This window comes from Sus scrofa, chromosome X (assembly GCF_054392235.1).
Source record: "Sus scrofa isolate SSC_HxYL_T2T_F1_AM1 chromosome X, Sscrofa_HxYL_maternal_Yorkshire_Landrace_v2.0, whole genome shotgun sequence".
In the NCBI taxonomy this organism is placed as follows: Eukaryota; Metazoa; Chordata; class Mammalia; order Artiodactyla; family Suidae; genus Sus; species Sus scrofa.
The window spans coordinates 96183415-96209704 of NC_139401.1; the positions used below are offsets into that span (position 1 = coordinate 96183415).

The 26290-nt window shown below is 36.8% G+C and overlaps 1 protein-coding gene across 7 annotated transcripts in view; it reads left to right on the forward strand.

Annotated features, from left to right (window-relative positions):
• The window catches only part of IL1RAPL2 (interleukin 1 receptor accessory protein like 2), a 1117802-nt gene that overhangs the window by 611192 nt on the left and 480320 nt on the right, over positions 1 to 26290 (forward strand). For all 7 annotated transcript variants that reach the window (XM_085008093.1, XM_085008091.1, XM_085008095.1 and 4 more), the window contains 2 exons: positions 8040 to 8226; positions 23369 to 23522. In XM_085008093.1, the coding sequence (XP_084864219.1) occupies positions 8040 to 8226; positions 23369 to 23522 (341 nt within the window). The remainder of the gene's footprint in view (positions 1 to 8039; positions 8227 to 23368; positions 23523 to 26290) is intronic.

Consider the following 26290-nt stretch of genomic DNA (forward strand, 5'->3'; position numbering starts at 1 on the left):
AATAATAAACCAGGCATTAAAGTATTCCTAAGATGGTGATTAACATAGATATAAATCCCACTGTTTTTCTTTCATTTAAAATGTTATCTTGTGTCATTTATTTTTCTATTTCAATTTGTATATTTTAATTATAAGCCCTCAGTGGGAAGAGTTCATGTTTTGGCTTGTTCTCAAGTGACTTCTGCAGAGAGAGCATTCAAAACATAATGTAGAAATTGGAATGGTGGGGAAGAAGGGGAGATACTGGAGTTAGGGAGACCCATTACGGGGCTACTACAGTAATTCAAAGTGTGAACTAAAGCAGTGGAATTTGGGATACCTTGGCACATGTACATAACTTTTTTTTTTATTATTTTAATGATGCGTGTACAGAACTTTTTGTTAGGTAGAATTCATACGAATATCAGAGAGTGGCAGGGATGAGAGAATGAGTAGGGTAATTCCCAGGTTTCTTCTAGAGGGAACTAAGCAAATAGTGATAATATAAACTTATATGGAGAATGAAGGAGAAACTGGGGTGGGTTCACCTTTAGATATATTGATACTGAGATACCTGAGGGACATCCCAATAGACATACACCATAGGCAGTTAATATGAGTCTAGAACTTAGGATAGACATCAGGGCAGGAGGTGTAGTATTAAGAAATGGAAGTTAGGCTTGAAGCAGTGGTTAAAATAATCCAGGGGGTGGATATAGAACGAGAAGAGCAAAATGCCTAGGACAGACCACTGGCTTGCCTCCATTGACCTCTTCCTTTCTTCCACTGTCAATTCTCATTGACAGTTTTATAGCTCATCCCCTTACTCCTTTGCCTTCTCTTCATCTACCCTCAGAACATCTTTTACCCCACCTTTAAAAGATTATTTCTATAACACTTTAAACATGAACTTCAGCTTATGATCACTTGTCTCTGTATGCTGCCATCCTTCCAGTTTTGCTTATAAACACTTTTAGAAAATTAAAAGAAAATCATTTCTCTTGGCCAAAGGATTGAAGGAGGAAGAAAATGAGGAGACAGGGAAACTTGTTTATATCCTACTTCAGTAGTGCAGGAAAAACATGATTAGGGCTTGAACTGTGGCAGGACCTAGATAAAAAATATCAGATAAGGAAAGGATTTTGAAATAGAGTTAACACAACTTGTTAACCAATTGCATAAGGGAAATAAGTATGGAGAGGTGGAGTGGAGGATGATTTTGAGGCACCTGACTTGAGAAACTGCCTAATGTGGTTTGTGATGCCTCCAATCATGATAGATAATACAAGAGGAATAACAGACTGTAGAGAACAGGTACTGAATTCAGCTTGGGACTGAGAAGTGCCTTCGTGACTATAATATGGAATTATAGTTAGATGAATTAACTGGGCTGGAACTTGGGAGAGAAGACAAAACTAGAGACAAATATAGACTCAGATGTCTTCAGCACTTAGTTTGTGGTTGGAATCTAGTGCTTAAACAAAATGATGGAGATGAAAGTTGAATGAGAAAAGAAAAATACAGACAAAAGTAAAACAGAGGAAGGAATCCTGAGGCCTAGGGGAAGATGACTAACATTTTGGAGATAGGCCAGGGAAGAAAAACCAGCAATAACTATAAGGAGTAATTGGAGAAGTTAGATAGTCCTGAGTTAGAGAAGTGTTAGAAGTAAGGAGAGCTATAGAAAGTTGAAGGAGAGTTATGAGTTTCAAATAATTCATGGAGGGAAGATAGAATGAGGATGAGCAAGAGGTCATTAGATTTGGCTAGTAAGATATCCTTGAGTTTAGTGCTAGAAATTCAATAGAATTATAGGACAGAAACCTAATGTTAGTGGGTCATAGAATGAAGTTAGAGCAGCATGCAGAAATTTTGAATGTTAATAAGTCTTTTAAGATCTCTGACAGGATTTCTCTGGTAGCCCAGCAGGTTAAAGGATCCAGTGTTGTCACTGCTGCGGATCAGGTCTCTGCTGTGGCATGGGTCTGTTACAAAAAAAAAACAAAAACAAAACAAAAACCCAAAGCAAAAAAACAAACTCTAACAGTGACAGTAATGGTGGGTAGGCAGGGGCAGGGATTAGAGAAGAGATCATGGAGGCATAGGGTATGACAACTCAGTTGCTAAAACAGCTAACTTACGTAGTTGTCAACACAAAGATAGAGAGAAGTCTCTGGCACCTACTACGTGAGGAGGAAATAACCATTTATAAAGGAAACTCAGTCCTTTGGATGTGTTTGCAATGTAACTTGGGTAATAAAGCAAAACTTCTGTGACTATTATGACAATAATTATAAAACTACTTATTGACTGGTACAAAAATATTAGGGTAATCTAAGTAAGAATTAGTGAAGAAGTAAGAAATATAGTTGACCCTTGAGCAACACAAGTTTGAAATGCGTTGGTCCATTTATATGCCAATTTTTTTCAATAGTAATTACTACAGTGCTACAGGATCCACAGTTGATTGAATCATGGTTAAAGAATCACAGATGGAGGATCCACATATATGCGGAAGCCCGACTATGTGTTATATGTGGATTTTTTTTTATTGCACAAAAAGTTTGTGCCCCTAAGCCCTACACTGTTCTGCTGTAGTTATAGAGTCAGTGAAGTTGGTTACAGGAGTTTTTCTGTTGTTGTTTATTTATTTATTTTTTATTTTTTAGTATTTAGTAAAAGCTTATTGCGTATATAAGAACTTTCAAATGGAAAGACTGATGTGAAACTCAGGGGCATGAAGTACAGGATGGTTAATAAAGTGAAAATTAGGAAGCTGTGTAATCTTAACAACTGTTGGTTATTACAATGGGGGTTTCCAGATGGTAGGGGATTGGTCTCCACAGATATCTGAAGAGCTTTTGGGTTATTGTATGATACATAGCAAATTGACTCTTTTAAGATTGTCTTCAACCAAACAATAAAGCAGAGGTCACTCATAACATGTCGAGGGTTATGATGGTAACAGGGAATCTTTTGAATTTCCCTTGATTATTCTCCTGTGTTTTCTCATATCTCAATCAGTCATTGGCAACAGATTTTGTACTAGCTACCTATATACCTTTAGGTGGCAGATTGCAATTGCTTTCCTTGAGAATGGTGATTCAAACTTGCCACTGGAAAGATCCATATTTCTCGGTCATGTATGAGTGGATTATTTTATATACACACATACAGAAAGTTTCAATTATATCCTAAGGCATTTTATCTGGGCCTCTGCTTTTAGATATGAAAGAGTTCCCTAGTTCTTTTAGTTTCTTTTCAGTAGGTTAGGCCTGGTAATACAACAAATTCATATAAACTCAATTTTTCAAATAAAATTTTAGATTTTATAGTATTAGCATATTTTATAAATGGGAGTTGGAAAAGGAAGTCTGTATTTTCCATATATGTTTTAAATCCTAGGTCTTATTTTTCCCCTCAGGGAACCCAGGATGGCCAACATTTTCTCTTAGAAATATTTCCGTTAAAAAAGTATAAATTATGACCTAAAGTAACTAACATTAACTCTTTGGAATAGAAAGAGAGGTTTATTTATAAACTTGAAAATTCTATGCTGTGCATTTTAACCATAGTGTTCCTTATGTGTTACCTTTACACATCTGCATTTCTTTTGTGAGCATCCCCAAATTGGTGTGGAAAACAATGAGTTAGTTTGGCTGATAGCATCAAGTTCTGAGAATGGCCAAGGGCTAACAGCCAAAACCTTGGTTCTAATCCACTGAGCATTTATATGAACTTGGCTAAGATATTTATCTTCTATGTGTCTACACTTTACTCCTATACAATTGTAGCTGATATTTAACCTGCACCTTTTCCTGGATTATTGGGAGAATTAAGTAAAATAGGAGATATGGAAATACTTGAAAGATTAAAAATGTATACAATTGTAAGGCAATGCTGAAGAATCACTGAAAAGACCCTTTGCTCATATTGAGCCTGAATTTGCCTCATGTCCTCCTCAGGATGTAAAGGGAGGACAGGGAAAAAAGTACAATTTCTGTTCTTGCACACTCGTCAGTCTGCCTCTTCAAACTTGCATAGCTCTAATTGTACCTAATGAAAGAAAGTAACATTTTTAGGTCCCAGTTGCCGGAAACATTTTAAATAGAACTGGCCTGTGGCATTTTTCAAAATAAAATCTAAATAATGCAAGATTGCTAGTGGGAACTGTGCCAGGGCTGGATTACAGAACTAATAAAAGTCAACCTGAATCTCATACTGTCAGGCATCCTTGATCACACCGCCCTCAGGTCAGTACAGGAGACAGCAGGATTCATGCTAGACCTTGTCTTAAGTTCCAGAGGTCTTGGTCAGCATCAAGGACACTATATTGGGGCTTGTTCATGAGCTAACAAGCAGTTTGCAGGTAGCATTTTACATTCTAGAGACCAGGGCAAGAGTGAATCCATGCAGAGCCCTAGCCAAGGTTGTTTGTGGTTAAGAGTTAGAGAACATTTCCTTCTTTAACCCATCAGCTATCCCCAGAGTGGGTTCCCTGCCCTCATCCTGATCCCAAGTTAATGAAGATGCATCTGGCATGACTTTCATAGGGTATACTTTGGAGGACTTGGAGAGGGAACAGAAAATCTTGCCTAGAGGTCTGGGCTTTATTATAGAAGGTGCTTGTCTAAGAAACTTGTAGAAGACTTAGTGGGAATCTTTTTTTTTTTTTTCTTTTTAGGGCCATACCCATGGCATATGGAAATTCCCAGGCTAGGAGTCAAATTGGAGGTACAGCTGTTGGCCTACACCACAGCCACAGCAACTCAGATAGCCATATCTGCAACCTACACCACAGCTCATGGCAACGCCATATCCTTAACCCACTGAGCAAGGCCAGGGAGGCAACCTGCATCCTCATGGGTACTAGTTGGGTTCATTTCTACTATGCCACAATGGGAACTCCCTTAGTGGAAATCTTAATAACAATTTGACTCCCAAAGTTCTGACCAGTGCCTAGTACCTAGTATTCACAATACTTGTAAGTTCCTTTTTGCCTTAGTTGCTTTCTCTGATTAACTTTTGTGCCTATGTCAGTTTATTTTTTTGATCCCTTCAGGCCTTCATGAAGCACTGGTACTAGGCTTGTTGCCTAGCTGACCTCTTCTAGACTCTTTCCTCTCAAATAGCACCCCAACCCAGTGGTATATCTTAACACATTGCTTCCAGTGTGTTGTTGATGTTTGTTTGTACTTACTATAGCACATTTAAATTATAATTATTATTTCTTAACAGTATATGTACAAACTAATTCTATCAGTAATAGCAAGTCTAATGATAGTTTATTAAGTGTCTACTATGTACCAGATGCTGTGTTATATGTTTTATATACCTTATTTTGTTTAATAGTTACTGCAGCCTGGAAATGTCAGGTATTATAATCATTTCAACTGAAAACAGTAAACTTATTTTTGCTTAAGTTTGTCTGATAAAAGGAGTTCCTTCCTTCAACCTCTAATGGAATCACCATAAATAATTTTTTTATCCTCGTTTTTCAGCTGAGGAATCTGAAACTGAGAGATGTTACCTAACTTGCCCAAGGACACAGAGCTAGTTGAACCTAATATATCTTAGTTCAAAGCTGATACTTTGCTATGAAACCAGTATATTATATTGGTCCCTTATTTAGTCTAACCCCTTTTCTCCCCAGGGCTAAATATATTTGGAATAGTAAGCTCCTTTAAGGGAACTGGACATTCTATCTCCTTCTGTTGTTGATACTGCTGGTTAACAGCTCTCTTTCTCTGGTTTGTGACATAATAATGGGAAGATATTTAACAAATAAGTCTCTTTAACCTCTATGGATGGACACCATAGAGTAGATATGATCAAACTCTATGACATTAAAACTGTCCATACTACTTTACATACTCAGCAGACGTGATTCTTCTTCTTCTGTCTTTAATACTTTTTAAAAAACTTTGACCATTTATCTTCCTTCTATCTCCTATACCTACCCTAGTTCTCCTTGTTTCTCAGATATAGTCATCATATTTTTTTCCTTTACTGGCATGCTGATGCGCAAAACTTGGCTAATCCTTACCCTGCTGATACAAGAATGCCTTCAAAATTATCCTGAGTCATATTTAAACAGGGGATGTGATTTTGACCAACTGTATACGTGAATCCATAGAATGGGGATGGGGGGTTAGTACCATATGAAGTTTATGCAAAATCGAGCAGAGAGGACATGTCTCTTGAATGTATACCTTTTGATGCCCACACATTTAAAGAAATTAACATTTACTTAGCACTTACTATCTATTAATTTAGATCCCAAGAATAGAGTGATGAACAAGAGCAACAAATCCTTTGCTGACACGTAACAAAAAAATGATAGAAAGTCAAAGAGAAGAGCAAGTATAAATGTCTATGGCTCAACAGGCTTAGAATAGAAACAGAAGAAACAGAAGAAATGCCATTGTGACTACAGCTTAAAGAGTGAATGACAGAATGTTATGATAGGCGACATCACATAGGATGTTAAAGAAAGCAAGGAGACATGGAAATAGTTAGCACTGAAATATTGAAAATGGAGTTAAGAAGAGGCAAATTGAACCAAATTTTACTTTATTGACTGAGACTTAAAAACCATTCTTGTGACTTAAAAGCCACCAAAATCTAAAGCTTCATGTTTTTTTTAAAGGTGCTGTCAAACATCTCATAAAATAATTAAGTGTTCTTACATTTGATTCCCCAGTGGGTATATCTTATACCCTTTGGATTCTAAGAACCTACATTGAGTAAGAGAGAAAAACAAAAGCTCACAATCCATATTGTATAACAGGGTTATATCTGAGCATCAGAATGGGAGTGCTTTGATATCATTTTCAGATAGATAGATCTTCAGGGCATAGTCAGGAGTACTGACTAGTAATTAACTTCACTAGAAATATGAATAATAGTCATTGTTGCTAACTTGTTCTGTAAACCCCATGGACAGCAGCCATAAGCACACCTGTATTTTATATGGTGTTTGGTGTATTGTGAAATTTCAATGAGTCCTAAGTAGTATGAATAATAGCAATCACTGGAGGCCATCTTAACATTGGTTGGCATGATAATCACATTTATCAGGATCGTTGTTACCTAGTTGTGAAAATTATTTTGTAGTGTCCTTGGCACTTTGTGGTTTTTTAGCAGCAGGTATCTTTTCACGTTTAGAACAGATATGATTTTGAAATGTCTCACAAGAAGATTTACACTTAACCGTTTTCTAAGTCTTACCATGCTGCCTCTGGTCTCTTCCTCATACTTTCCAGGTTTCTTTTGTGTGGTTGATATTTTCTGAGTCAGGTAGAGGACAGTAGGGAAAAGTCACGGGATATACACAGGGAAATGAGGGCAGAATTGAATTCCATAAATAACCTTGTATTGCGGGTGAGTCAATTAATGTCCAATTTCTAAAATGGCCTTATGGTAAAACTTAATGTGGAAACCCCTCTATAATGCTAGTTTTGGTGGATAAATCTAATCCTGACTGTCCACACCCTATTAGTATTTGTTTTTTATAGGAACCCAGAATTTGACGTGTGACATATCTCAGTATGCGCCTTAAAAAGCTATGTGAGTTAACAGATACCTTCTGTATATTGATCTGTTTTTTGCTAGGTCCCCTGTAAAAGAAAATGTTGGCTTAGAAATCAGTGGCAAAATTAACAGCCCTTAGAATACCTGTAAAGTACTGACCATGGAGGCCAACTAAAAATGGCTATAGCCCTAGTTATAGACTTTCTCATGCATTTTCACTATCAGATTGTGAACATAGCAATGTTTACCACTGGGAAAGAAGTCTAATTATTTTACACTTCAGGAGATGGGTACAGCTGTGCTGTGTAGCTATGTTGCTATCTCATGGCTAGAGATGTCCACATTAGCATTTTGTTTTATATCATCCTGTCAGTTGAAGTAGGAAGCTTTCCTGTGCTGTTTTCATGTTGTTTCTGATTTCTAGGCAATATCCTAAATGAAAAAGTCAATACTCTTGAACTGTATAGAGTGCAAACATATTTGTAAACACCCAATAAAGCCATTTTGCTATTTCTTTATTCCTACAGAAACTCGACATATTGCATGAAGGTGTCAATGTCCTTGACTGTTGCAGAGAATGAATCAGGCCTGTGCTACAATAGCAGGATCCGCTATTTGGAAAAATCTGAAGTCACTAAAAGAAAGGAGATCTCCTGCCCAGACATGGATGACTTCAAAAAGTCCGATCAGGAGCCTGATGTCGTGTGGTACAAGGTAACTCAGTGTGATGTCAAATGAATTTTTTAACTTAAGTTGATAGCTGGCTTGGGGAGAGACAAAGGGAGAAATTTTACTTTGAGTTTTTGGTATTAGATGTTTACTGAGAAGAATCAACAGAGCCACAGCTAAATAATTCAGAGCTATGATTCCTGTGTATTACTGGTTTTCATGTACTTCTAACAGCAGGTGTCAGAAGCAATCCCAGCTTTTCCAAGGACTGAAAATAAGGAAAATCTCTCTCTACCCCAACTCTCTAAACTAAGTGGGAAGAAGAGTGAAGATTTAAATAACACATGAAAGAAAGTATTTGAGGGACATAAAAATATTATTTAATGTTAGGAACAAAGGCCCATCATTACAAGTAGTCATTATAAGTAGTCATTGCAAAGAACAACAACCTTTATCATGGCCTATGTTGTAAGAGCCACTGGCATCAGTACAGAGGGGAGAGATGGGCTCAGTGCAGAATGTGTGAACACTGGAAATAATGTTTATCTGGAGATAAACCACAGTCACAGGTTTCACAGAAGAGACTTGGATGAAGGAACTATTTACAGAGGTATGGTTAGGGTTAAGGGAACCCAAAAGGGAGGAAGCAGTGAACAACCACTTTTGGGCCTCCAGCGGCAAGAGGAAGGAGCTGTGCCCCTGGAACCTGGCAAGAGCAGAGCAGGCCTGTCAGGAGCTGGGCCTTCAAGGAACATATGAACTGTGGCAGACAGAGAGGGAGTGGGCAGGATGAAAACCCTGACCCCTCCTAACTCCTGCCTTCTGGTTTCCCTGCCAGCATTTCCCCTCCCACCCTGTAAATATAAACAGAATTCAGAGGACAAAACCAGCAGATAGAATCAATAGCCTTCAGCTTCCTGGACATAGTGTAGGTCAGACAGTGGCAGAGTGTGGATCTAGAGGAGAAAGCAGAGAAATAAACACACAGACTTCCAGCTGTGATATTCTGGCTGCTAGCCTGGGGCCCTGTGGTTCTAAAAGAGGACTGAGCACCCTCTGCCAACCTGTGAGTCACACTGGTTGGCACGTGGTTCAGTTTTATACGTGATGCCCAGAGGTGACTCAGGAGGTTTTCCGCAAGGTACTATTCACATTATTGGAACCAAATACACATAAAAGGTGGATCAAGTTGTTTCTATAGGATCTGATGGACCTTTGGTTCCCAGGAAAGCCGAAATCCTAGTTCCCTATAGTTGTCATGTGCTTTTATATTTTGAAGCCCTTTCATCTCCACACCTGGGGGAACTCGACAGTAGACACCAAGAGCACGTCCTGAACTAAGACCTCAAGTCTCTATGTGAATTGTCATCCTCCCTTGTTCCCTTAATATTCTGACAGATCAAAAGGAATGTGATGTTCACTGTGCAAAAATATAGAATATCCATAACTGTGTGAGCCCCTTCATGCCATCTTCAGCTTTGTTAGTATTTATTAAGCACTACTCTGTGCCATTTACTATGCCAAGCTTGGTCTCTACATTACCTCATTTAAGTTGCAATGCAACTCCGTGTGGTGGGTGCTATTATCTTCATGTAATAGAGAAAACATTTGTGTCTTAGAGAGGCATAGAAACTTGTCCAAAGCTACTCAGCTAATGAAGCCTCATCTTATATTCAAGGTAGTGTGATTCCAAAGTCCATTTTCCTAATCACTACCCTCTCCTTCAATAGGCTTGGGGCTAAACCCAGCCTTGATCACAGATACTTCTCTAAGGTGCAGCACTGGTTAGAGAAGCCCATGAAAAGATAGATTAAAAAAGTTTTATTTCAATTTTATAGTTGAGAAAGGGGGGTTGACCAATTCAAGAGTTAGCAACTAGGAGTAAAATTCAGATAATCAGCTTTCTCTTACAATGTTCATTCTACTATCTCATCCTCATACCTTTCTGCTAAATTCTTTCTTCCTTTTTTTCCCCCACATCTCTAGACATCACCATTGTCATGGTATACTAAAATAATTTATTCCTTGGGCAAAGCTAATCCTCACTCTTTCTTACAAATGGACCAATGATGGTGAAGCAAATGGCTTTTCCAGCTCTGCCTGGATAAGAACATTGAATATTCTATAACATTTTACAATTGATAAATAATAATCATAATGATAGGTAACATTTATTAAGTATTTACTAAATATCAGACTCTATTTTAATTGCTTTAAATGGGTTAATTCAGTCTCTAGAACCACTGTCTCTAGAACTACTGTCTTAAGTAGGTATTATTACTTTCCCCATTTTACAAAAGTGACTGGAGACTCAGACAAGTTTAGTGACTTAATAAAAGTCACACAGCAGTTTGTGACTTGCAGTTTGGCTCCTGGGCCCTTCCACTTAGCCACTACACTATACAAATGAATCAGAATAAAAAACTGAAACCAAAAGTTAAAGAATCTCTGACATCCCCAATTGCATTGTTAACCCTGCTTTTCATATAAGGCTTCAAGTAAATCCTTGACAAAATGTATTGATGTATTGGGAAAATGTTTCCTTTTTAGCCAATGGTTCAAAAATCTGTCTTGCTTGTTTTGCAGTCTGTGCATTTCCTCCTACCAGACTGAACATGACATGATTTTGCTGTGCCTATAGCAATGAAAAGGGGAGGACACACTTGTCCAGAGTTCATTCTGGTACATATTGAACATTAGAAATGTACAGTTATTATGTTGTGTTTTAACAGGGAAAAGTATGTGTCCTGACAATCCCTTTCCCAGGCCTCTTTTCAGATAGAAGAATTCTTTAAACTTGTTTCTTTTCCATCCTTTCTGTTACGGAAGGACTTTGAGGACTCTCCTTCCATGCCTGCATATAATCACAGATGGATTGGAAGGCAGAGGTGGCTAGTATGGCATTGGGGAGTGTTCATAATGATGAATGAGTATAAGCCTATTCTGGGCGTCCTTGGAATATAAGAGATATATGTAAGGGGGTGGGAGGGCTGTAAATCCTGTATGTGAGCTCTACTAGTTAGTGAAAGGAAGTGAGGAGAGGGGCTACACTTTGAGCACTTCCTCCTGACACTATGAATAGGGCTTAGACATTAGAATAGAATATACAACAATGTCAGTGCATTTAGAAACATTTTCAAAATGAGAGATAGAGATTATTTTCTTTATTGAGCTAAGAAGAACACTAGATGTAAATCAACTATATGCCAATGAAGAAAAAGAGGAAGAAAAAGAAGACAACAACAATTAGAACAACCTCATAATTAACTGAGGACACGTGACACAAGAGTGTAGAGTCCCTTTATCCCAGTGAATTCCATCAATTAACAACAGAATGTGAGGCTACCTATTGGTATTATTATTACTTTAAATGAGGAAACAAACAGCTAACAGAGGGTCACTTAGCTAACACACAATTAGGGGTTCAAATCTTCAACTTCTAATTTCTAACGCATGTTCTTATAACACCACTCTGATTGCTCTGCTAAATACATATCTTATGCACCTCATACACTCACATCACTGAGTAAATAGAATGCTCTCTGAAAATTGTTATTTCAGAAACAGTTCCTGTAATCCTTCTGAAGAACTCCTTAATGACTCTTTGTTCAAAGGGACTCAAATGAACCAGAAAGAGATTTTCTCAAGATCAAACTGGAACTAAGAAGAAGGAATTGTAATATCATAGGGACCTTAGAGCCCATCTAGCACAACTTATTTGTCTTACATATGAGGAAACGGATGCCCCAAAGAGGTTAAGTGATTTGCTTAAGTCTAATGACACCCATTTCTCCTTTCTTTTTGATATTTACTGAGGTTTTCATAAAGCCTGGAGACAAGACAAAATAAGTGAACATATGTAGCTGTGTATATTTAAAAACTGTGACCATTTTAACAAATTAAGTCAGTTCTGTGTTCCTCTATTCTGAGCCATCTAAGGCAACTAATGTTACCTGTTTGTTGTAGCATTCCACACTTTCTTCTATGCTAACTCTGTGTGTGTGTGTGTGTGTGTGTGTGTGTGTGTAATTTATAGATATACATACATACACACATATATCTTCTCATCCCTCATTTTTATAAAAATGGGAACATACTGAACATATTGCTCTTCACCTCTCCTCATTACACACAAATGTATCACAAACATTATTTCATGTTGTTTATATATATCTGACTCATTTTTAATAGCTGTATCATAGTTCATGGGCTATATATAACCTTTCTTTATTCAACCATTCTTTAGATGGATATTCAAGTTTTTTTTCTATTTTTTTAAAAAATAAAGACAGTATTACAATAAACATCCATGTAAACATACACATATCTTTACACCCATGAGTTACAAGATAGGAATGATCACTGTCAGTACTAGTATTCAATATTGTTTTGGGGGTTCTAGCTGATGCCATAAGAAAATTAAATGAAATATGCTGTATAAATAATTGAAGAGACAAAATAATCTTATTTTTTAGATTGTAATTATATACCAAGAAATCCCAAGAGACCAAACAACATCAATAGAAATGGAACTAACAAGATAATTTGGTAATGTAGCTTAATAAAAATATACAAAATATTCAATATTTTCTAGTAATAATTAGTTAGATATATAAAGGCAAAATTGAAATTATCCTATTTGCAATAATGAGAAACTATAAAACACTTTAGAATACATTTAACAAAGATGGGAGAAACCTATATAAAAATATTATTTTAGAGAAGGACATAAAAATATAGTCTATATCATTGGAGAGGCAGAACATATTTATTCATAGGAAGATCTCATAAAAGATCAGTTATTTCTAATATATAAATATTTATTCAGATTTGCTAAAATATGATTTTTTAAAAATAAGACAACATGATAAACATTCGAAAATTCATATGGATGAATGAATGTACCAGATTTGCAAAGGAAGTGTTAGGAAAAAAACATTTATGAGAGGGAATTTATTCTAGCTTACACTGAAATTACTGTACAACAGCAGCAATTAAAACAATTCAAGAAAGGATAACTAGATCATTTGAATAGAATAGATAGTCCAGAAACAGGTAAAAATATGTATACATGAGAACTTAGTATATTATTACATTTCATTTTAAAGTATGTGAAAGGGGATGGTGGCTTATTAAAAATGGTGGGTACACAATTGAGTATTCACTTGGGAAAAAATAATTATATCTCTGACTCACACCATGTTTAAGAAAATTCCAGATGGATTGTGAGGAGTTAATTTCATCTACTAAAATAACAGTTTAGGAATGACCATTTCTAAATGCTGTCACCATTACAATGAGATGAGCTTCCAAAGTTAAGAGCTTTAGATTGATTAATCTTGTTACTCATCATGACAATTTTCTTGAGGGGGAAAAAATAAGATCATTGCAGACCTCATAATACCAGCAGCCCAAATGACCAACATTTTTTTTTAACTAAAAATTGGTTTGGTAAAATGCTTGGGGATTTTGAATCCCTTTTGGAAATGTAATGATATTGATATGTGCCTTATTTCATAACCATAAAATTACATTCCATCCTGAAAAATTTAATCTATATAATTAGAATTTTCCAAGATACTTGCATCCAGAAGGAATTAGCTATGAAATCTGAGGATGTTTCAGTTTTATGTGCCCTGAAACCATAGTCAGTGATACAAGATTTAAGAACCATTTATCCTTGTTTTTATTTCTAGAATTGGGAAAACCATTATTTACTATTTATAAGTTCTAGAGAAGGTGGGTTAATGTTTGAGGAATAGGTATTTCATATGTATAAGAAGCACTGGTCTTTAAGTCTGGGAACCTGGATTCTGGTCACCATTCCAACATTAATGTGGATAAGTAATTGCATACTCCTGAGTCTCTATTTCTCCATATATAAAATAGATGTAATAACATCTGCCATATGTCTCAGACATGTTATAAAAATCTAATAACTAAAGTTCTTACTTGTTATTTTTTGCAATGATAGAAATGGAAAATTTACATAGGAAGTTAGAAATAAAGTTACCTAGGGCATCTCAAACTCTAATTGGGAATTTTAAGATTCAAAGTTTTTTTTTTTAACTCATGTTATTCTGCGTAATCTATAACTATAAAATTTATCCTGTATGATTAGATGTGTTTTGGCAAATGTAAACACCACAAACAAGATCCAGAACATTCCCATCACTCTAAGGTCTTCCATGTCCTTTTGTATTCAATTCCCTCCTCCTAGCCCAAGTCCTTGCTAAAAACAAATCTGTTTTTTTATATTATTATTACTCAGTGGATTTTATTACATTTGTAGTTGTACAGCGATCATCATGACCCAATTTTTTAGCATTTCCATCCCAAACCCCAAGCCCATCCCCCCACTCCTAACTTGTCTCATTTGGAAACCATAAGTTTTTCAAAGTCTGTGAGTCAGTATCTGTTCTACAAAAAAGTTCATTGTGTCCCTTTTTTTAGATTCCACATGTAAGTGATAGCATATTATATTGGTGTCTCACTATCTAACTTCACTTAGCATGATAATTTCTAGGTCCATCCATGTTGCTGCAAATGCCATTATTTCTTTCCTTTTAATGGCTGAGTAATATTCCATTGTGTATATGTCCCATATCTTCTTTATCCACTCTTCTGTCGATGGACATTGGGTTGTTTCCATGTCTTGGCTATTGTATATAGTGCTGCAGTGGATATTGCAGTACGTGTATCTTTTTGAGTCATGGTTTTCTCTGGAGAGATGCCCAGGAGTGGGATTGCTGGATCAAATGGTAATTCTATTTATTTTTAGTTTTCTGAGGAATCTCCATACTGTTTTCCATAGTGGTTGTACCAATTTACATTTCCACCAATGGTGTAATAGGGTTCCCTTTTTTCTACCCCCTCTCTAGCATTTCTTGTTTGTAGACTTTTTGATGATGGCATTCTGGACAGTATAAGGTGTTACCTCATAGTGGTTTTGATTTGCATTTCTCTAATAATGAGTGATGTTGAACATCTTCTCATGTGTTTTTTGGCCATCTGTATGTGTCTTCTTTGGAGAATTGCCTGTTTAGATCTTCTGCTGATTTTTGGATGGGGTCATTTGTTTTTTTGGTATTGAGCTGCAGGTTTATAAATTTTGGAGATTGATCCCTTGTCAGTCGCTTCATTTGCAAATATATTCTCCCATTCTGTGGTTGGTCTTTTTGTTTTGCTGTGGGTTTCCTTTGCTATACAGAAACTTTTAAGTTTAATTAAGTCTGATTTTTTTTTTTTGTCGTCATTACTCTAGGAGGTGGATCTGAGAAGATATTGCTGTTGTTTATGTTGGAGTGTTTGGCTTCTGTTTTCCTCTGAGAGAAAACATATCTGTTTTATGTTCTTATATTTTTTTTTTTTTGTCTTTTGTCTTTTGTCTTTTTTTGTTGTTGTTTTGTTGTTGTTGTTGTTGTTGTTGTTGCTATTTCTTGGGCCGCTCCCGCGGCATATGGAGGTTCCCAGGCTAGGGGTTGAATCGGAGCTGTAGCCACCGGCCTACGCCAGAGCCACAGCAACGCGGGATCCGAGCCACATCTGCAACCTACACCACAGCTCACGGCAACGCTGGATCGTTAACCCACTGAGCAAGGGCAGGGACCGAACCCGCAACCTCATGGTTCCTAGTCGGATTCGTTAACCACTGCGCCACGACGGGAACTCCTATGTTCTTATAGTTTTGCATTTTCTAGAATGTAATATAAATGGAATAATGTGATATGTAACCTTCTGTGCCTGTCTTTGCTCACTAACAATAATGAATTTGAGATTTGTCTATGTCGTCATATATATCAACAGTTCATTGTTTTTACTGTTGAGTAGTGTCCAATATTCCACTGTAGAAATAAACCACTTTTAAGCCACCCACCCATAGATGATCACTTACTGCTGGGTTTTGGTATTTAGGAATATAGTTCTTACAAGAGTGAGTTTTGACTGTACAATTTCTTGATTTATCAAATTGATATGTTCTTGTCAGCTTTTATAATTTTTGACTTTTTTTCCCTCAAATTTAACAGGAGTTTACTGTTGATCTTTCCTAAATTGTTATAAGAATCCAGGCTTAGGATTTCCTATTGTGGCTCAGCGGTAATGAACCTGACTAGTAGTCATGATGATGCGGGTTCGATCCCTGGCCTCACTCCATGGGTTAAGGATCAAGCTGTGGTGTAGGTTGCAGACATGGCTGCATATGCCAGCAGCTACAGCTCTGATTCAACCTCTAGTCTGGGAAGTTTCGTATGCCTCGAATGTGGTCCTAAAAAGAAAAAAAAAAGAATCCAGGCTTAGAAGGGACCTCCTGTATGTCCTTAATGATATTAACAGCATTCAATGGATAAAAACAGATAAAAAAATTAAAATACTTTAAGCAATTTCTCTCTCTGTAATCTGACAGCTTTCTATATATCTGCTAGAATGATCTTTCAGAAATGCACATCTGATCATAGTATACCAGCATACTATGCTATTTAAAGCACTCAAATGATTCTATACCAAACCTCTTAGTTAATAGTTCCTTTTTGTTGAGTGTTTATAGGACCTAACACTGTGCCACACATGTTCATTCATTAGCTAATTCAATTCTTAGAACAGCCTTGTGAGATAGGTTAAACAGTATTGGAGATGGGATTTGAAAACTGACAATGTGCAAATATCTTAGAATGAAATTTAAGGCTTTTTCTTTTGTCTTTTTGCCTTTTCTAGGGCCGCTCCCATGGCATATGGAGGTTCCCAGGATAGGGGTCTAACTGGAGCTGTAGCCACTGGCCTATGCCAGAGCCACAGCAACCCAGGATCTGAGCCACGTCTGCAACCTACACCACAGCTCATGGCAACACCGGATCCTTAACCCTTTGAGCAAGGGCAGGGACTGAACCTGCAACCTCATGGTTCCTAGTCAGATTCATTAACTACTGCACCACGATGGGAACCCCTGAAATTTAAGGCTTTTAGTATCTTGCCTCAGCCTACTCAGTGTCACTTTCAAGAGAGCAAAACTATTCATATTTTTTTTTGTCCATTCCAAGCTTTTTCACATCAGAGTGCTTCTGTACATGTTATTCCCTCTGTCCAATATGTCCTGCTTGCCTGCCTAACTTTTACATATTGTTCAAAATTCAGCTCATATGCTTACAGTAGCCTACCTGCACACCAAACCTCTCTGTTCATGCCTAGTCTGCTATAATCTTTTTTTGGCAGGGGCCATGCCCAGAGAATGTGGCAGTTTCTGGGCCAGGGATCGAACCCATGCCATAGCAGTGACCAAGCCACTGCAGTGACAACACCAGACCCTTAACCCACTGAGCCACCGTGGAACTCACAGTCTGCTATAATCTTGAATGATCCAGCATTAGAATGACGTCAAATATTTCTTCTGTTCTTTTCTCCATTTCTCCTTCTGGTATTCCATTACATTTATGTTACATCTTCTGTACGTCTCTCACAGTTCTTGAACATTATGTTCAATTTTTTTTCCATTCTTTTTTCTCTTTGTTTTTTAGTTTGGGAAATATCTGCTGAGATATCTTCAAACTCACTGATTCTTTCCTTGGCCATTTCCAGTCTATGAATGTACCTATCAAAGTCATGATTTATTTCTGTTTTGATTTATATCATTCCCCTTTTGAGTCTTTCTAAGAGTTTCCATCTCTCTTCTGTCCTTATGTATCACCCATGATTTCTATTAGTAACTTTAATATATTAATCATACTTATTTTAAATTCGCAGACTGGTACTTCCAAATTTCTGCTATATCTGAATCTGGCTCTGATGCTTATTCTTTCTCTTCAACAGCGTGTTTTTTTTTTTTTTTTTTCTGCCTTTTAGTATGCCTTGTAAATTTTTTTTAAAATCCAGATACGATATACTGGGTAAAAGGAACAGAAGTACATAGTCCTTTAGTGTGAGGTTTTTAATGCTTTTCTGGCTAAGAGTTGGGCTGTTTTTACTACTTGCTGTAGTTGTGAGAGGCTAAAATTCCCTTTGATGTCTTTGTTTTTCACTCCCTTGTTATCTTTCAGTTTTCCTAGAGACTTCTTAAATAAGGTCCATGTTGTGCATTTCTTTTGACTGTAATATGCTGTAACTATACATGAACTCTATTGATGTGTTAGTAAGGTATAGGGTAAGGTAAAGCTTTCTATAATCCTATGATTAAATTCAGTCTTTTAGTCCTGGGCTGTGACCATCTTATATGCTTGTCAGCTTCCCTCTCACTTCCCATTAGGTAAAACAGAAAGGATAGAGGGAGACAGAGCTGGATATTTTTGTCCTCTACTTCAAAGGCTAGAGGAGGTCTAGAGTTTCATATTTCCAATACTCCAGGTCCTTTATGGGCAGGCTGTTATTGCAGAGAACAGAGCTCTTTGTGAATATTTCAAAATGGTTTACTCTCTCCTTCCTCTGCCAGAAGCATGAAGGGATTGTTCTCTAATCATCATTGTGAGTATTTACTGGAGCTCTTGGAGGTAAAATTTACAAAAGTATGGGGTGGGCCACTCCCAAGGATTGGCATGCCTGAGATTTTTATTTATCAAGCTTTGTTCACAGTTTCCAGAAATTAGTCAGTTAAACTTTAAGTGTTCCTATCAGTTTCTGGTTCCTGCAGCTGCTTCTGCTCCCTGTAAACTATGATTTTCTGCATCCATCTGTCTCTCCACTTTTTAGGGCAGTGGTTTTTACTGTCTCCTCAATTATCTGATGTATATTTTAAAAGTTCTTGAGTTTGTTCAGTTTTTTTCTTGTTGTTAGGATGGTAGTAACAGTTTACAATTCCTTTGTATGCCAGATCAGAAATGGATATCTACCCTTTTAATAGAATCATAACTTTGGATTATCTCCATACTCCTATAGAAATGAGTCACATTAACTCCTAATAATGACTAACATATCATGATACATGTGTATGTAATCTGAAAGCAGAATACTGAGGGTAAAAGCAATAATAGAATAATAGTTAATATTTATTGAGTGGTTTTAGCAAGTGATGCTCTATATTATAGAGCATTTACATGCATTACCTCATTTAACCCTAGTAATTATCCCTATTGGTAAATATTATCACCACCTTTTTAAAAAGAGGTGAAGCAGCTTAGGCTTATATTGGTTAAGTAGCATGCTCAAAAGCATACCGCTTGGGATTCCATCACCAATATTTCAGTATGGAATTTATACTCAACCACCCTTGAAGTCCCAACCACGATAGGACTATGAAGACAGAAAGTTAGAGAAATAGAGCTGGGAAGGGGAAGGATTCCCTGCAGTGGATTATCCTGGGCACTTGAAGTAGAGATGAGGCTGTAGAGTGCAAGATTAATACCTATGTCACAGTTGTGCTCCTATCTCTTCCATCTTTAAAGTGAAGATAGTTTAGTTTCCCTAAAAATTGTGAGGTAGAAGCCTAGATGCTCTGTGGAATAGTGCAATCTCCCAGGGAAAGGAAAGAAGTTGAGTTTGAGGGGATGGGTGTTACATATTTGGACAAAAGTGCCTTGAGAACCAGAGATTACATGATTGGCTTATGGTTGCACAGCTGCTTTGTGTCTGAACTTCAGAATCAGAATAAATATTTAAATGAATTTCCCTGGTGTTCTTGCTGTGAGAAATGAGTCATGTGCTCTACATAGCACTGAAGTAACCATGACTAACAAATCGAATGGATTGAAATACACCTGTGGGTATGATGATGCTATCTCAGAAGTAGACTGAGAATATAGTGGTGAATATTTCAGGGTTGAAATTCCAAGATCTAAATGTGCCTGGCAGCTTCAAGGGGCTTGGTCAGCAGATGTTTATGTCAAACATCCTGGGCTCCCAACCTAGCAATGGCCGACAAGTGACATCTGCTGCCCGGGAAGGATGGGTATAAAGGAAGGAAGTTGGACTTTAAAGGCTAATATTATTTTGACTGAACCAGGCTGTCCTATAGCAGACGTTCTATGGGTGGACAGCCATGCCATGAACTGAAGCTTTTTGCTAAACTTAGGAACCTTTAGCAAGACTGGCTCTTAGCAAAAATTTCCAGTTGATTAAGTTTAATGTAATGGCCTTGGGGCATTAAGTAATAGAGGCATTATGCACTGAATTCAATATTGAGGGCCAGCTCACATTTGAAGCTTTGGGGTTTGTCCTTGCCTCAGATAAACAACCATCTTGAGACCTGACCTATGTTCTACAAACTTCATTGCCCAACAGGCTGTCTGAATTAAAATAAACATGTCTGGGGATGGCAAAGTATGGGAATGTTGTCTGTCCAAAGGAAAGAGGCGATAGGAAGATTGGGAGCAGGAGAAGCAGAGACAGTAGTAAGCCTATCACCCAGCAGCTTAAGGAAGAGATGCTGCAAGTAATGGAGTAAAGATCCTGGAAGATTTCTGAGATTTGATATTGGCACCCAGACATGGGTAGGATAGCCAATAAGGTAACTTCATGAAGGATGGGTTAGTGGGAGCAGGATGTTATCTACAAGAGCCTTCTGAATATAATATAGTTTCTCTACCCACTTGCTAGGATTAGTGTTGTAGTGGCCTCTTAGGGAGCTGTACATTTTCAGTGGGTTAAAGTATTATGTTGCTGGTGGATGGTTAAGCATTTAGTGAAGATTTGTTTTTATCTGATTAGTCTGTTGGCACCAATTTCCACCGAGAATTGCCAGAGGTTTGGAGGAGATATAATCCAGGATTGCAAAAGTTTAGGGATGGAAAGCATTTTCTGTGTTGGATAGCCACTAAATATAGTGCCGCCCAACAAGTGTATAATGAAAAAACTGCAAGCCTCTGGATTCTGGCGCTCTTATGGTCTCGTATAGTATCCCCATATGAAGAGTGAAACACTGAGACCTAAGGAAGGGAAGCAAATTTCCCCAAGATCACAGAACTTGGGTGAATCCCAGGTTTTGGCCAACAGCTATCTTGCTCTGAAGCCTTTTTCTTTTTCATCTATAGTACATTGCTCCAGAAGGGTGGATGTGACCTGAAGATAACATTTTCCTATGCCACATTAAAAAAAAAAAAAACCCTATTGGGTACCAAGAATCCTTAATAAGGCTAGATGACGACTTGCAAAGCACTTGGGAATATCTAGATCTAGCCCAAAGAACATGTGAAGATTCCATGCTGTTCTTCATAGGAGTTATTTTCTAATTCCTATATATTCTTTAGAGTTTACTTCCTGGGGGGATGAGGGGAAGTAGTGTGCACAGAAAATGAAAATGGTCAGAGCTAATAATATATGGACTCGCACTCCCTGCCACCACCAAATGACATTAGAAAATGATGCCATTTGTCTTTGACTGAAATGAGTGTGTGGGCTCATTTGCCTGCCCCACCACTGCTATGTGAAAGTGAAGCAGCTCAGTTTTCATTTTCCTTTCCTCTCAAAATGCCCAGAGGGACCATATTTTTGTTTAATGACCTCCAGAATGATTCTTTAGAAATCTGAGGCTATCAGAGTTGGAAGCAATGCGAAAATAATTGTGGATTATTATTGTATGACGATAGTGGCAGCTGGGCTATTTTTTTCCTTTCTGTTCAGTCTTTCTTCTTCATTTTCCCAGAAACCTTATATCCCAAGGTTTAACTCAGAAGCAAGTCTCATATAGGTGATAAACCTTGCCAGACATGGTATGTAATATAATTTCAGACAGACCCTTAAGTTCTTTAGAAAGACCCTAGGGAGCGAAGCAGCTTTATATCTAGATGCCCTAGGTAGTATTGCTTTTATTTACTCTCTGACAATGTGTGTGGGTGGTTGTATTGGACATAAAGCAAGCATATCTCTTAAATATTATACCTGTGAACCTAAGTGTCAGTTTTTGTGTTTTGTTGTCAAAACTTCTGCTATCATAACAGAAAAAAATCTCTTACAATAAAAAACTAATAAATGGGCACTCTCCCGAATCATTTTACAAATACATGCGTACACACACACACACAGCTGGGGACTGAAAATCAGTACCAATTCTACTTTTATGTGAATACTTAGGGTGAGTGTGCGGATGGTGGGAGTGAGGGTGGGGAGGAGAGATAGAGGATATGTTGTATACACCATATGGAAAGTGGAAATTGCTCTCAAGTATTTTTCAGATCATCTGCCTCACGATCAGTTTTTTAATGGCCTTAACTGACAGAGTCAGAATTTAGATGATAAAATACTTGAGCACTCCCTCACAGATATCCGCTACACCTTCAGTGATGTTTGTAGTCTTTGGCGATCACTATTGTTGAACAATAGTGTAAAAAGAAGTCTGAGAAAATTCCCAAAAGACAAAGCCACTTGGCTGAATATTCTTACATACTCTGCTATTGTTATATCCTTGTCAGTCTGTGGAAAAGTGTTAACTGTTCCTTTCTAGTAAAGTCCAATCCCAGTAGCAAGAAACACTCCCTTACATTCCCATTCAGAAGGTAAAAAGAATTGACCTCAAGACCCAAACCTTATCTTCTGGTCGTAGAACACTGAACTCAGAAAATAAGTGAAAAATTTCTCCATTCCCTTACCAGAACAATGTGTGACCTCATTTTACCTAGCTACGTTTCTAGAAAATTCCTCAAGCCTAATTTTCTTGACTCCCTTCCCCTCTAGCCTACCTACAATGGATCTCTTAACTATGGGGAGAGAGCTTCTTGAATATTATTATTAGTTTTACTATAATAAATAATTAATGAAGCTATTGCCAAGTAAATATGTAATAACAAATTTTTAATAATGGCTGAGACTCCCTTGTACACTCTGTTGCTAAGTGGACACTGTCCTCTTAGGACTCTTAGGAAATATTCCTGCCATATAGAAAGAATTAGGGCATTAAAATGCCGTTTAGTGACCTTTAAGTTTCTGCTCTACCTCTTTTGCTTTGGGGAGTTTGTATGTGTTTCTGTTTTTGCAGAATGTCTCTAGGGACTTTCACATCTTGGGATCAGGCCTTTAAACTGGTTCTTAGGGATCAGGCCTTTAAACTGGTTCTTAGGGATCAGGCCTTTAAACTGGTTCTTAGGGTAATATTTCAGCTGTATACAATAAGATGCATTTGTGATGTCCTCTGGTCATTGACTTAACTTTTTAGCTGCATATTTTGAAAACTAAAGAAAAGAGTACAAAAACGTGAAAATCCAAACTTGCCAGTACTAAGACTTAGTGGTGTGAATTTTTATTTCTTGTTTACTTGGAAATATTTTCTCTGCAGGAATGCAAGCCAAAAATGTGGAGAAGCATCATAATACAGAAAGGAAATGCTCTTCTAATCCAGGAAGTTCAAGAAGAAGATGGAGGAAACTACACCTGTGAGCTTAAGTATGAAGGAAAACTTGTAAGAAGAACAACTGAATTGAAAGTTACAGGTAACATTGGTTTTATCAAATAATGGCAAATGAGATTTTAAGTATAATTTGTTATAAGAAAAAAGTTTAAAAAAAAAAGAGTGAACTTGCTGTGAATTTAGAATTGGCCACAAATCAAATAGTTGTGACATTGCACTGATAAGCTATATATGAAATATGGACGATTGATTTAGGGAACATGATCCCAGTTGCTGCATATCTGTTCTCTGCCTTTATGACAGGTTCTTAACTCTTCAGGGTATCATTGATTGTTACTAAGCATCTCAGAAAAGATATACTGGAACCACTTTAGAATGTTGACATAACCCATATGTGGAATCTTCCTGTAAGTGAAGGCTGCCTCAGAATGAGGTTCTGTTGGACTTTTGGAATGAAATCTTGGACTGCATCCAAAATATCATTTATACAAAATTTCTCATAAATGAGTGATGTTATTGTGGGCTTTTAGTGATTCTTAAATGGAGCAATTCCAAATGAATAGCATGCACATATGTGTTTTATATCTGAAGTATAAGCAAAGTGTAAATTCGTAATTCTACTCATTATGGAAGAGAGGAACTCAGAATATTCTTGCCTGGTAGAGAATGTTAGGAGAGTTTTCAGCAAAATAGGACAGAACCTAACACTATGAAAATTATCCCTGACAGTGTGATGGACCTTAAGAAACTGTGTGAGAAAAAGTCTACTTACATTTGTTCCTGAGCAAATCTTAAGTAATTTTCTTCTTCTTATATATGTTTTAGATTATGTATGTGTACATAAGAACACACACATTTTTATATTGTGGATAAATCTGAGCCATAGTAAAATTTGACATTATCCAGACAAATGTAATAATGATTGCACAAGTTAACTTATGACTAATTCACTCGGTCATTACCCATTTAACCATCTAATGTTGGCATCAACTAGTTGGGTAGTTATAACATATTGTCGCTAATGATAGGAATACAGATTTTCTTCTCTATTGTTTTTGTTTCTATCTAGCTGACCTTTTGAAGAGAGTGTTAAAATCAGTCTACTAATAATGACACTTGTTTAGTAAGTTCATGTCTATAACTCACATATTTAATTTAATATTTGATCCCTAAGAGTCAACTGTTTTTTCCCCATCTTTTTCTAAATTCTTAATGTGACACCAAGAAGTAAAAATATATATTTTTATTAAAAATTAATATTAATAGTTTTGTTCATTTTCTATTCTGATATATGACAGTTTTACTTCTTGTTCTGAATTTTCAAAGTACCTTCTGTGAAGGTTTAAATTATTATTTATTACATTTAGAATAGATAAGCAATGAGGGCCTATTGTATAGCACAGGGAACTATATACAATCTCTTGGGATAGACCGTGATGGAAGATAATATAAGGGAATATATATATATATAATATATATATATATAAATGACTGGGTCACTTCGCTGTGCAATAAAAATTGACATAACATTGTAAATCACTTATACTTTAATTTAAAATTATAAAAAAATAAATATAAAAGCTGGGAAAATTTTTAAAAAATAAAAGGAAAAATAGATTACTATTATTATATTTTGGTCATGTTCAAGGCATGTAGAATTACCTGGGCCAGGGATTGAACCTGTGCCACAGCAGTGACAACACTGAATCCTTAACCACTGGGCCACCAGGGTACTCCTTAAATTATTATTTTGATTAGAATTGTGTTTTCTTCCCCATGAGCTTTCAAAAATAACCACCATATTGGGCTAATTCCAAATAGCGAATATCTGCTTTTGTTTAATTTCTGACTTCCTTAACATGAACTAAATGTCTTGCCTCATTCAAGCAGAAGAGTCAATAGGCAGTTATATATCATTGATAAGTGACCTGACCATGCAAAAATCCTTACATTAAAATCCCTTGGACCACAATCACACAGTCTGTATCAGATGCTTTCAGAATACTTCCATTTAGGAATCATTTAGTAAAGTTTGTAACATTATAGTATTTGGCTTATATTTCAAGTTGTATCAGAATAAGGTAAATACCAAACCTCTTTTATGCTTCCATCTATTGGGTTATGGTGACAACACATTTGTTTAGTTTATTTTTAGAGTCTGGAAAAGTAGAGCTAGATCTACTTATTTTGAATTTCTTGTTAAGTGTTAAGAAGAATTTAACTAGGGATTTAAAATATCACCTGAACTCTACTTCCCAGATTTTCTCAGACTTTAATATGCATCAGAATCACATGGAAGAACCCAGGTATGGTAAAGATGAGACTCTTAAATACAGATTCCCATGTCTTTCCCCCAGATTCTAATTCAGTAAATTAGTAAGACTAGGAATTTGCCTTTCTGTCCTGGTGAATCTCTTGCATGCCTTTCAAGGATCGTGCTTTGAGAAACACTAGCTGAAAGAATGGTTTTAAAGAAGTCAGTCACAGGTTTGATTCCCTTATGAGAATGTTGGTCCTCTCTCTTCTCTCTCTCTCTCTCTCTCTCTCTCTCTCTCACACACACACACACACACACACACACGCACACACACACACATGCACACATGCATCAAAGCTAATTTTCATAGGCCCCGAATTGCTTCACTTAAACTCTTAAGAGCAGTCATGAAAATACCGGTTTTTGGTCACTAAGGGAAATCTGTCAAGGGAGGGTAAGGATAAAGCAATCACAGCCACTGAAAAACAGTAATTTATTCATTTTCTATTCAAATAAAAATATACTAAATATGTATTACATACTAGAAAAATTCAAAATTATCCTTGGGTCATTGTTCATATAAGAAGATATCA